The 12119-nt window shown below is 43.2% G+C and overlaps 1 protein-coding gene across 1 annotated transcript in view; it reads left to right on the plus strand.

Moving 5' to 3' along the window:
• The first annotated feature begins 3344 nt into the window (after positions 1 to 3344).
• The window catches only part of CFAP91 (cilia and flagella associated protein 91), a 30372-nt gene continuing 21597 nt past the window's right edge, over positions 3345 to 12119 (plus strand). Inside the window, exons 1-7 of the mRNA XM_059822930.1 lie at positions 3345 to 3418; positions 3752 to 3827; positions 5935 to 6092; positions 8846 to 8929; positions 10071 to 10127; positions 11033 to 11214; positions 11923 to 12100. Of these exons, the coding sequence (XP_059678913.1) occupies positions 3345 to 3418; positions 3752 to 3827; positions 5935 to 6092; positions 8846 to 8929; positions 10071 to 10127; positions 11033 to 11214; positions 11923 to 12100 (809 nt within the window). The remainder of the gene's footprint in view (positions 3419 to 3751; positions 3828 to 5934; positions 6093 to 8845; positions 8930 to 10070; positions 10128 to 11032; positions 11215 to 11922; positions 12101 to 12119) is intronic.

Consider the following 12119-nt stretch of genomic DNA (forward strand, 5'->3'; position numbering starts at 1 on the left):
CTTTGAAAACTGTACCTAAGAAACAGGCATCTTTTTTGATTGCTTACTGTTTAGTTGCCTTCAGCTCACTTTCACCAGAGTGACAGTATGCGTCCTTGACGTGGACAGACCTGCCAGATAAGCTTTGAGTCCGTTTTCCAAAGTGCTGGTCAGAGACTAGGTTGCCAGAATTTACTGCCTGGGATCAAACATTTTCTCAGAGCCTTTCGTGTTTTGGGATCTTTTCCTTTGGAAATGGCTGATCTGCATTAAAAACAAACAAAAAAAAAGAAGACTGATTCAGACCAAACCTCACCGCTTCGCCATTTGCAGTGTATTCCACAGCACACACCAGCGTGCCAGGGGTGCTGGCCAGGTTTCACTCCAGCTGCAGGTCCATAGGAGTATGAAGACTTCAGGCAAAGAACATTCAAGATAGTAATAATCAACATATCTTTCAACACTTGCAAGGCTGTTCACTGCCCACATCTGTAATTCACAGAGATTTCTCAGAAACATTAGTTAAAAATAAGCCAGTAGTTCACACACACATCCCCCCCCAATCTAATCTAAGCAAGCTCCATAAACCTGAACCTTGAGCTTTTTAGCTCAGCCACATATACCTGTCACCTCCTGTGAGTGAGTACTAGTCTTCAGGCAGCTATGCAGTGACCTGAAAACTTCTATTTTCTGACAGGTTAGTTTTCAGCCCCATCAGTCTCCTGAGATTGTTTGCCACATGGTCTTTCAGCTGCCAACACCAACAGATCAGAAGCAGTGGGGCCAGGCAGCTCATGGTGAACAAAGAAGTTGTTGGCAATATCTTACATTTAGACCAATTTAATGTGGTTAAAGTTAATGGTGGGACTGCACCTTTTCGATCTTCCACAACTCCAGAGTACTCATCTGTTAGGCTATGTCCTGGGTTTTTGTTGTACTCCGTCAACAACTCATGTAACTGTTCCATTGCTCCTTCCCTACCTGGTTTCCATCTGGTTCCTTTCCTCATCAGAAAAACAGAAGTCCAGACCACCTGTATCCAGTCATCTCTGAAAACCTTAAAGTGGAAAAACTGAGAGGGTGGAGCTGACAAAGAATAATTTTTTGGCCAACATATAGTTTACACGCCTCGCTACCTCAAGGCAGATGTCCAGCATGGAAAAATTTCAGCATGGAAATTATGAAGTTCTAATGAAATGAGACACAAAAAAGGAAAACTGAACTCAATCATGAGAAATGTTGGTCAACTCTATTAACAAGTGACCTTCGCCACCCCTGTCAATAATTATAATAAGGTATCACTTTGTAAAGCTCTTTAGTAAAATGAGGGCCTTTACAGCCTGCTGGGTATCTTTAGGGCATAGATCAAGCCATTGTGGAAAGTAACATCCTACAGACGTCAGTCAGCAACAAAGCTATGACAGCATTTCTTAGTTCAGACCTATTTAGATAAAATACCCTTAGAAAGAAGTTGTTGCTTCAAACAAGTGACGGGCCTTTAAGAAAGTAAACCAGCATTCAAAGTTGAATAAAATGTCTACGTGTACATTGGCAGAGCCGAGGAACTTGGAACCGTGGTCCTAATATTGCTCTCCTGTGATGAACCACTGAGGAGCCAAAATTTTATGTCAGATGTGGCAAGCTGTGAGGAATTCCTTGATATACACAGTTTTATACACAAAATAACTAACGTGAGGGACCTGCTTCAAGATCATAGGCAGAGGAAAGGGCCCATTTGCAATTCTGCTGCTTTTTGTGTCCTATACCACAAGCCTTGGCAGCATTGCCTCCAAATCTCTTTAGGCTGACAAAAGCATTGGCCTTTCCTGCTTAACAGCATGAAGAAGCTTCCAACTTCATTCCTCATAGAAGAGGAAGGCCTCCTCCTTGCAAAAACAGCAACGCATCTTAATAACAGCGTAGTGTTTATTTGCAATGCTTTGTGCAGTTCTCTCCAGATGCTTTACAAATGCAAAAATACCTGCAGCCCTTCTGGGAGGTAGATACCATGCTATTTTCGCCACTTTATGGCAGCAGAAGTCCTAAGTAGTAACAAGCAGAGCCAGGAATAAGAATATCCAGGCTTGAATCCAGTCCCCCACTGTCATTGCTAAACCAGTTTTCTTAAGCACTGAGGGTCCAAGGGAACTGGAGAGCATCACATACAACAACTTGAACAAGAGCTGTTGAAAAGCAGAAACTCCTAGGCCCTGTCCCCCCACCCCGGTCGATCATTCCCTGACCTCCTCAGACTACACAAGCCTCCCCTACGCCTGTTCCACAGCGCAGCGCACAGCACGGGCTCTCCGCGGCTCCTCGCTCGGCAGTGAGGGGGTCACCAGCAGGGAAGGGAGCGAAGCTGACCCCGAGGCTGCCCGGTGCACGGGGCCCAGCAGCGGGGAACGATGAAAAGACCTGCGTCCCCACCTTCCACACCGGAGCAGGCGAGCGCTGGGCCGCCTCACCCCCTCAGCTTCCCGCCCACGCTACCGCCGCTAGCCCTCAGGCTCCCTCTGCGGCGGCACAAAATGGAGGCGGGCGGGCCGGCCTCGCCGCCTCACAGGCCTTAAGGCTCTCCGGAAAGCTGGGCCCGCGGGGCAGAGGCAACCCCCGGCCACGGGGATTTGGAGGAAGCAGCAGCAGCACGCCGGGAAGCGGAGGGGGAAAGCTGGAGGGCCGACGCTGCCCCCGGGCAAAGACCCGAGATGCCGCCGGACCCTCGGGGAAGGTGAGCGCCTCGCCCGCGCAGTAACGGCCCGCCGTGGGGGGCGTGGCATACCTCGGCCCCGCCCGCCGACGGTCGCCATGGGAACGGCAGCCGGAGGCGCCATGAGCCGTACGGTGACCGGTGCGGTGCTGGCCCCTTTCCTCGAGGACGGCCGCCGCGGCCAAACGGCTCCCGGCCGGACCTTCGACCGCTCCTACGGTACCGGGCCTGGCCGGGAGGGGCAGCGTCCTCCCCGCGCCCTCTGCCCCGCCTGCAGCCCCCGGGGCGGGGGGACTGGTGCGGCCAGGCCCGACACCCTCCGCGGGGAGGGAGGCCGCGTCCAGCGGGGCCGGCCGGGCCCGGAGCTGGGGGGGGGCGGCGTGCGGGTCGTTAAGCGGTTGGGCTGCCACCCCCGGGTCTCTCCCTCCGGCCGAAGGGCACAGGCAGGCACCCCCAGCCGCCGTGCAAGACGAGGTGCGTGGCCGGAGCTGGGCGAGAGGCTGTCACTGGGCGACCGGTGACTTGCTAGGCCGGGAAAGCAGGTTTGGAGCCGGGAAGATGGGTGCCGCCCCAGGAGCCGGCCAGAGCCACTTAATGGTAAAGCCTTAGGGTCGGCAGCAGTAACGGAGTCATCAGGAGCGAGGAGAGGCTTGGGACTATGAAACATTTGCAAGCTGGAGGAAAGCCAGCACTAGCTAGATATCCCAGAGGGAAGCATCATGTGCAGTATGATATTTCTACCGATTACCATTGCACCATGCTTTGTTTTTTCTGTTTCATGTCTTCATTTTCTGTTTAAGGTGGCAGTGCTTCCAAAGAAAGCAGATTTTTCTTCAGTCATGTGCATGTTCCACAGAACAGCAGTATTTCACAGCTCTGAGGCTCACTTGTGTGATGGTGAAGTTTCTTCAACATGGAGAGATGTATTTCCTTCTTTTTTCTTTCCTAGTTTGTTTTATACTCTCTTATGGACAGACTTTTAAAGAGGGAAGCGGAGCCTGACTGATGATTCATGCTGATTCCTCAAACATGTAACTAGTTCCATTTGTTCACTTATCTTTCAGGCCCTCTGTACACACTGTCAAGTGAGAAAAACCATTCAAAGTCAAATGTCCGTGTTCAGCTTGTCGGTGATAAAGTGGTAGGTGTTGGCCAAAGACAGCTCACATGTGCACCTTATATTTCTGTGTGTATGCATACACATGGGTAGAAACTCTCTCAGTTCTAAGCTGCTCCCTTGAAACAGTAAAAAACAAAGCAAAGGAAGCAGTTTTATCTAAACCAAGACTTAATGCAGGCAGTAACCATGATTGCTGGCCTAGGGTGACTGTAGCAGCAGCCTAGAAATGCCCAGTTCCATGTACTGAGTGATTTCCTAAATTGTGTGTCAGTATTTTTAATAGAATATCTCCAAATGCTGTTAACAATAGCTTGTATATGTTATTAATATCTAATAAAAGAACTCAACAGTTGTTGGGCTGTTGTTCAAGCAGAGCTGTTAAAATACATTATTTCACACAGTGCCTCCTCACTTACCTTGGTATATACTTACACTATAGCTCAAGGTAGCATACTTAGACAGTTTAAAATTAACTAGGTGGCAGCAGCTAAGCAGCCTGTAAAGACTGCAGACCCATCCTGATTTTCCATACTAGCTTAGAGCAATTTAACTTCCTTAGCTAGGTAGCCCGTGTTTAGCTCCCTACTGCATTTGCTCCCCTGCTATCAATATTCACCCAGCCTAGGGCATGTCTGTGGGAGTTGCAGTCACACCTTTAGACAGCAGTGACTGATGTCTGGACAGGCTGCATATAGGTAGAATGCCAAAGGACTTGGTACAGATTTGGTACAACTGCACAATGAATTGGATTTTAAACAAAGAGTCCTCCTGAAGCTATGCACTTGACTGAGCTTGCAAGGCAGATATTCTGAACTCTGAAACTCCATTGCTGTACAGCGAGGAGGAAATCCCTGAACAGCTTTCCAACAATGGAATCAAGAAACAGCTTTTTGAAGAATGTTTCTGAATGTCTCTTATCCCATTATCTCAGACTCTTATACCTACATGAAAACAACGTATGTTTGTCTGCCTCTCTGTAGAGAGACATACACGTGGAGCTGGAAACATTGCCTGTCATCATAGAGATCCTTGCAAGAATATGGCTGTGTTAACAGTTCAAGCCAGACAAAGTAAGCAGGCATACTGTCTCTAACGTCGTCACGTCATATGTGTGATGTTGCGGATGGGTATGGTGACAGACTCTGACTTGCATAAAACATGTGCTAAGCATATGAATCAGCAAGTGCATAACGTGCAATTCAAAACAATACAACTTTGAATTCTTAATCTATAGCATCACAAAATGGGGTGGACAGGGTTGTGATAATACTAGTTTATAGGGTTTTCCAACCTCTTGAAAGTTGAATTCCCTTTGAAGAGAAGTGAAACAAAAACGCAGTCTCATGCACAGCAAGCAGCTACTCATAGCAGGGTGCCTAGTTCTTCGTTATCTGACACTCTATGACACTGGTGAGTTAGTGTACTTGAAATGTCACCACTTCCCTAGTTAGCACCCACTGAAATGAAAGGGGCATTTCACAATTCAAATCTGATTTCAGGCTTTACAGAAGCTCAAGCCAATATAGCTACATCACTTATACTTGAGTCACAATTGCAAAGATTTATTGGCAACCATAAATTTAGAGATTCAAGGCATATCTACCCAGGGAAATTAGTGCTTAGAAGGTAGGGTGTAGATTTTTAATGTGATCATTTTTGTGTGCCAACTCCCGTCAACATATTTTTAACACATGCTAAAATTGTTACAGTATAAAATAATGTAACTTTACTCTGTAAGCGGAATATGTTACTTCATTTCTAGAGCACATGAAATAGGAGGGAGTTACATGGGGTAATGTGCTACAAGTTCACATTACTGCACCTTCACAGTTGCTGCACACTAACTTCTTTATGTAACTAACTGTTAGACCCTTTGATGTTAAGTATAAGTTTAGACACTGGGAAAGAGCCAGAAGACATATCTGTGCATCTGCTGCTAGTCTCATGCTCCACATCTTGAGAAGTACCATCTAACCAGCTGACATCATTAGCATACGTATGCCACCTTCTTTCCCCATCCCAAAGGTGCAGTCCTCTAAATCACAGCAAGCTGAAGTTCTGCTCTCTTTAATGCTGTTTGAAATTGCTGAATCACTGCCTCTCTTCTTTGTGTCCACACAAACATTAGGTAAAGGCACCAATGTTCAGAAGTATGTTTAGTAGCTTGATCCATTTCCCGGACTACAGTCTGTGCTTGGTGGGCAAAGATCCAGCGCCCCCATTTATTGACCGAAGATGGAGAGGGAGGGCTCAGCAGCGCCTGGAGGCTCTTCAGCAGCTTGCTGCGTAAGTGTTCTGTGGTTGGATAATTTAAAACAAACATACAAACAAAACCAATAAAAACCCATGCACACTGAAGTGGAGATGAGTGCAATTTGCTCCTACTTATATTTCCCTTGAAATGAAGAGACTGCAGCTGTTGTGGAGTATGGTTGCCCATCTGTTTCTTACAGGGTGGATGTTGCACATTCCTTCATCCCTGTGCTATCTGCTTTGCAGCGGTTGCCAGGACAGAGAAGGGAGTTATTTCAATCTCTTACAGATCAGATAAGTTATGAAGACTTCAGTGACTCACGTGTGTTACTTCAGCAGGAGCGGTTTCCTTTTAGTCCCGCGCAGTTGCAACTAGTTAGTTGCTTTTGCTGCTCATTCAAGGGCCTGAACCAGGGCCCCACATTTTTAGTACAGGGGTTTCTTATTTGAACTTTCTCCTGGCATCACAATTTGAGCTTCTGATTCAGCAAATATTTAAAAAAACATTTATGTGGTTTGCCATACCATGCGTTTTTTGGAGTCCTCTTGTAGCTGTATTCAAGACTGCAGGCATCAGCCTAGGTTGTTGTTTTCAGAGGTTTTTGCTGCATTAACAAGCTAACTTTAGACCATGGGCTTTTCAGATGATGCTGGGGTTGCTGGTAACCACATGCCAGACAGTAATCAAAGATGTTTAAGAGTGATACAGCGGATTTCACACCTAGTTTTGTTCAGTTTTGAAAGCATATTCTTCTCAGTTCCATAATAAAGTAAGAATTTTGGAGCCTTTTTTATTATCATTATTATTTTCAGCATTTCAAACTGTCCCCAGCACATGAAAAACCTCAGTGGCTTCTTACAATTTGTTACTCTGTAACAAGAACTTATTTGACACCTGCGCTGCTTTAAAATTGATTTACATTTCAACAATATGTATTTGCAAAATGTCTTGCAACAAAAAATGAGAAATACGTCCCCTCTGTTTCAACCTGCACTGATTGACAGTGTTGCTGATACAGAAGATAGACTATTTCCCAGCTGTCTTCTCAGTAGTTGTATTGCCTCTGCAAGGTTACCAGGAATAAATGCTCATTTATTTCAGCAAAGTCAGCAAATATAAGTCAAGGACATGCAAGAGGCAGGATCTGTGGAATAACAGGGGCTATTTCACTGGGTTCCCATTGTGCCTATAACTATACCATAATAGGATGAACAGCTTATGCTAATAAAGTTAGATCATAAGAATAAGTGCCCACCTGTGCTGAATGAAACACAAATCCATCTGGATGGAGCAACAGTCTGATATGTAAAGAGTCAGCTAGTGGAACTAGCCATCAGCTCAATTAACTCATTTGAATTACAAACATAACTTCACAATAATAGGTTGATTAGTGCTGAGCAAGTATCTCAGGTTACTGCACTGCATCTCGAAACATTCCCCTCTCTTTTGTTATGTGATATGACTGAAAATGCTGGGAAGAGATGACTTTAAACTTACCTTGGCAGTAAATTGTATGCCACGGGAGGTTAATGAAGCATCTCTCTATAGGCTTTGCTGTAGCGGTTAGCCATACTGTGGCTCCCCGAGTTTCACAGCGCAGCTCGCAGGTCTTAGGTGAGGTCTTTGAAGACAACTGATCTCAGCATGCAATCCTCTGTTTTGATCCCAGCTGTCGAGCAATGTAACATATTGTTAATGGTATCTCTGTAAATATACCTCTGTATATAAAATAAAGCAGCAGCAACCAAATCCAGCACCCACAATCCCATACATCTGAGGCCAGGATTCTTACAAGTTGCTAAAACTGGTCTTACGTAAAACATGACCTTCAGGCCTTGCCATATATATACCTTAAGGAAATGACTTACCTTATAATGCCATGGTATGGGTTTTGGTTTTTTTTTTAAAGAACTTCTGTTTCTTGACTTTAACCACCTTGCAGCTTGAGAAGCGTAAGACTGGAGTATAAAGTGGTTGTGAAATCAAATAGCAATCCTGATGCGTAGCTTTTAAAGGACTCAATTCTCCCCATTCTCTCACTGACTGTTTTAATGAGGTCTACCTCACGTTCTTCCAAAGATTTAAAATAAATAAAACCCTCCAAGATATTATAGTGAAAAATTTAAACAGTCTGCCTACTTTAAAATCAAAATGGGGACAAAATAAAGACAGACTGGTCTTGCAAAAGATATGCTTGTTCCAGCATAGGTTTTGAAACATTCACATGGTCATCCTATTTTTTCTCCTTTACTGGAGAATTCAGATTGAAATTGCTGATTCTAAAATTTTCCACATTTGCTCAAAATCTCTTTAGCTACTTTTGAAAGGTAGAAAGCGGTAGTCTTCCCCTTTGTTCATCTACTCCTTTACACATATTTTCTGTTATGAAAAGTTTTTCACTCTTAAGGAAATGAGCTTGCTCCCCCCACTCCCAATAAAAGTGGTTTACTTTACAAGGTCAAGCATTTACAAGTGGCTAATCCTTTCCACAACAGGCACATAAGAAACTTTTATTAAAGGCAGCAAATGACCATTTCTTGCCCACACATAGTGGGAAATACACATAGTGGCAAACTGTTTTGCTATCTATATAAGTATGAAAAAAGCAAAATATAATTGCTTGTATACATATGGGGATTTTGTGGAATTTGTAGTGTGCATGTTTGATTGTGCAACCACAGAAGTAGAGAGAGAAGATTAAAATAAAAAAAAAAACCATAGGAAGAAAAGATCAGAACTGCTCTGAATGTACTTCTTAAATTATATCCTGTATTTTGGCTTTTAGAGCTCAGTCTTCTCTTCAGATACCTCAAATTGTGTATGAAGATCCTGAAGTTAGTGGAAGGAATCGCTACAAATATTTTGCACGGTAAGGAATGAACTGATTTGAAACAGAGTTCAAAAGCTTGCTTTTATGCAGTTTAAAGAGCACCTAAATAAATGCCAGAACCTTATTTCTTCTGTCTTTTCTGTCAGTTCTTTGATCACTGCTGTGGAAAATCTAAATAGTAACCAAATCTTAGTAACCAAATAGTAATAAAAAGGTCTTTTTAAATGCACTCTATGCCAGAATTTTCAGGTAATTAGTTACCATATAAGCAAATGTACTTAATAATTATATACTTAATAATGATATGTACTTAATAATTGAATAAACATTCTGTACTTAATAATTATTTGTAGAAAGCTTTGGGCTGTAGATCCTCCTGCACAAAGGAAGAAGATGCTCACAAAGCCATTGTGGTTCTCCAGACTTCTGAAAAGCTGCCTTCTTAAGAAGGAACCTTTTAACTCCCAGTTTCTGCCAGGAGCAGAAAGGGAGCAAAGGGAATCCTCGATTAACTTTTCATTAATGTCCTCTACCGCAGGACTGCTCTGCTCCTTCCAGAGTGACACTGCGGGTCAGCAAAGGATTCAAGATCTGAAGCAACAGCTAGCATACAAACATTCTCAACTTAGTCACATACACTTCGAATTACGTTCACTATTATAGTCAGCAGCTATTGGCCAATATGTCCACTTTAAATATAAAAAAATGGCCAAGTTTAATAAATTTAAGTTCTTTATGGCTCTTTCAACAACAACAAAAAAAGTGCAAAGACAATGTTCTCTTCTGCAATTTGAAATTAAGCTTTAAAGTCTCTCAAAGGCTATGGGAAATTGATAGTGAACTACAATATGCAAACTACAAGAATGCCTAAGAAGGAATTAGTATTATGTCGCTAAGCCCGTATCACTTTCAAGGTACTTCATAAAACACTGCAAAAAAGGAAACAATCAAATTAGATGAGTCCAAACGAGTTTACCTACCTTACCAGCTGATTGTAGGAATTCATTTCAGGATTTCAAGAATCAGAATTCAGGCACAATTCTTAAACATGCAACTACAGAACCTGAGCTGTGGAAAATCAGTGTAACTCCACTAAAGTTAGTGGACTGCAGTTTTTCTAAACTGGGATGATCTTTTACGCTCATGGTTGTTGTCTTACATCTGCATTCTCTCTTTTCAGACCTCTCATCCCTTCTAATATGCTCCTTCCGCTAAATGTTGCTTACGCAACAGCAAAGTAAGTAGCAAGTTCTGGAACATTACTGTTGTAACGGGTCACATCTCACCAGAAAAAGACTGGGAAACTATTTAGCTGGTTCATAATGAACCAACAGGAAAAACTTTTGAAGAGGTAAGGGTTTGTTCACCATTGAGAATTCCTGAGGAAACAGGTGACTGACTGTTTCAGAATTTGCTTGCAGTATGAAAGTAGTGCCTCAAGTGTGTTATGATTATGAGGCCTGAAACAGAAAGCCAAGTGTCTCTGAATTCTAGAAGAGATACCGATGCAAAGAAGATTCTCCAATACAGCAATATTGTTGGAAAATCTTCTGATGTTTTATTACAATCTCCGTGATTGTAAAACTTGTTGCAACTTGTAATACACTTGCAATACTGTTCAGTGGTGCAGAGCATCCATGAAGAAGTCTAATGCGGTTTTCAGTGGGGATCAAATTTTGAGGGGACATAAGAAGATTCAGTTTGTAGTAGAGTCAATGAAAGTTGCAAGTGCTTACATCAGCATTGAATTTTTTGTTCTGGAATTGTTGGAAAGACAAACATGTACGTAAGCTAAATTGAAGCAGTCCTACTTCATTTTACACTCAACCATGGGCACTTTTTGTGCCCATTAAAAGCAATGCTTTAGAATGGATACATAGGGAAGATTTGCATGTAATAACTTATGAGAGCTGAAACTAGAAGATTTCTGGATTATTTACCTAAGGAGGGAGGTTTCAGAGGACTCAGTGTAGCCTCAGTCTGCTTTTACTAAAGATAATGGAGTTAACATCAGTGAGAGCAATGTTAATATAAAACAAAACACATTTGGATATCCTACCTTTGCCTTAGTGTTGTGTTTCTGTTTTGGTTTTTTTTTAAAGGAATGAGACAAATGTTCTTCCATCTTGCATCTCTTTTTAGAACAGAGCCCGATGTCCATTCAGCTACAAGAGACAGCAAGGTCTTTGGTCCCAAGTTACGAACTTTGGGCACACAGACAGATTACAGGGATGGTGAAGCCCAAACGGATCCCTATTCCCCTGAATATGTAGTTCCCAGTGGCTCAGTCCCTGAACTTCTGACACTTGCTTCACTCACTTGGGGTGAGTTGTGAAATCAAGATAAATGATAATAATCATGTCGCCTCTTTAGCAGGAGGGTTTTTTTTTTCCATGTCAGGTTTCAAGTCTATTGCCAGCTTTGGCAGCCCTTTGTTGTCTTCCTTTGGGGCACATTATTTTATCTATTTCTAAAATAGGTATGATATTTTCCTACTTAATAGCACTGTTCTGGGTCATTTTATAAAGAGTTTTGAGCTCATTCAATATAAAAAGGTCATCTGTTTTACAAATACTAACTAGGAGCAGTTTTTCCATTTACCCACTGTTCTTCAGCTGTTCTGAGTTAGACATCAGTAAAAAACCAGTGCGAACACTGCTGCCCCAGGATATACCTGTGAGCCTCATTTCCCAGAGTCCCACCTGTAATAGTGGTGGACACTGGCCATGCCAAAGAAAGTACTCATTCTGAGAAAGTGTCTTCTTGGAAAAGTTTTTCCTCCTTTGCAGCCTGCAGTAGAGGAATGAAGCGCTAATGTTAATGTCAACTAAACTATAGCAACTGCAGGTCCTACCATTCCTCATACAGTAGAATTTTACTGGCCTTAGAAGTATTTACTTCTGGCTATTGACAGTTCTGCTTGTGTTTAACGTACGGGCTTGTGCCCATCCAGCCCTCTAATACATTTTGGTGGTGGTTATTTGCTGGATTCACCATTCTCCCAAAGACCTACTGCTTCTTGTCCCTGTAAGGTCGCGGGCTACCAGCAGGACTAGCTGAGGTGGAGATGATTGAACGTGCCCGGGAGAAACGTGCATGGGAAGCAACTCTTCCAGCCATGGACAACGCCTCACAAATTGCGAAGAGGAGGAAAATGATGGATGATATGGAGAGGAAGGAGTGGGCCTTTAGAGAACAGGAAATAGAAAAGTAGGAGTCCAATTATACC

This window comes from Gavia stellata, chromosome 1 (genome assembly GCF_030936135.1).
Source record: "Gavia stellata isolate bGavSte3 chromosome 1, bGavSte3.hap2, whole genome shotgun sequence".
NCBI classification, from domain to species: domain Eukaryota; kingdom Metazoa; phylum Chordata; class Aves; order Gaviiformes; family Gaviidae; genus Gavia; species Gavia stellata.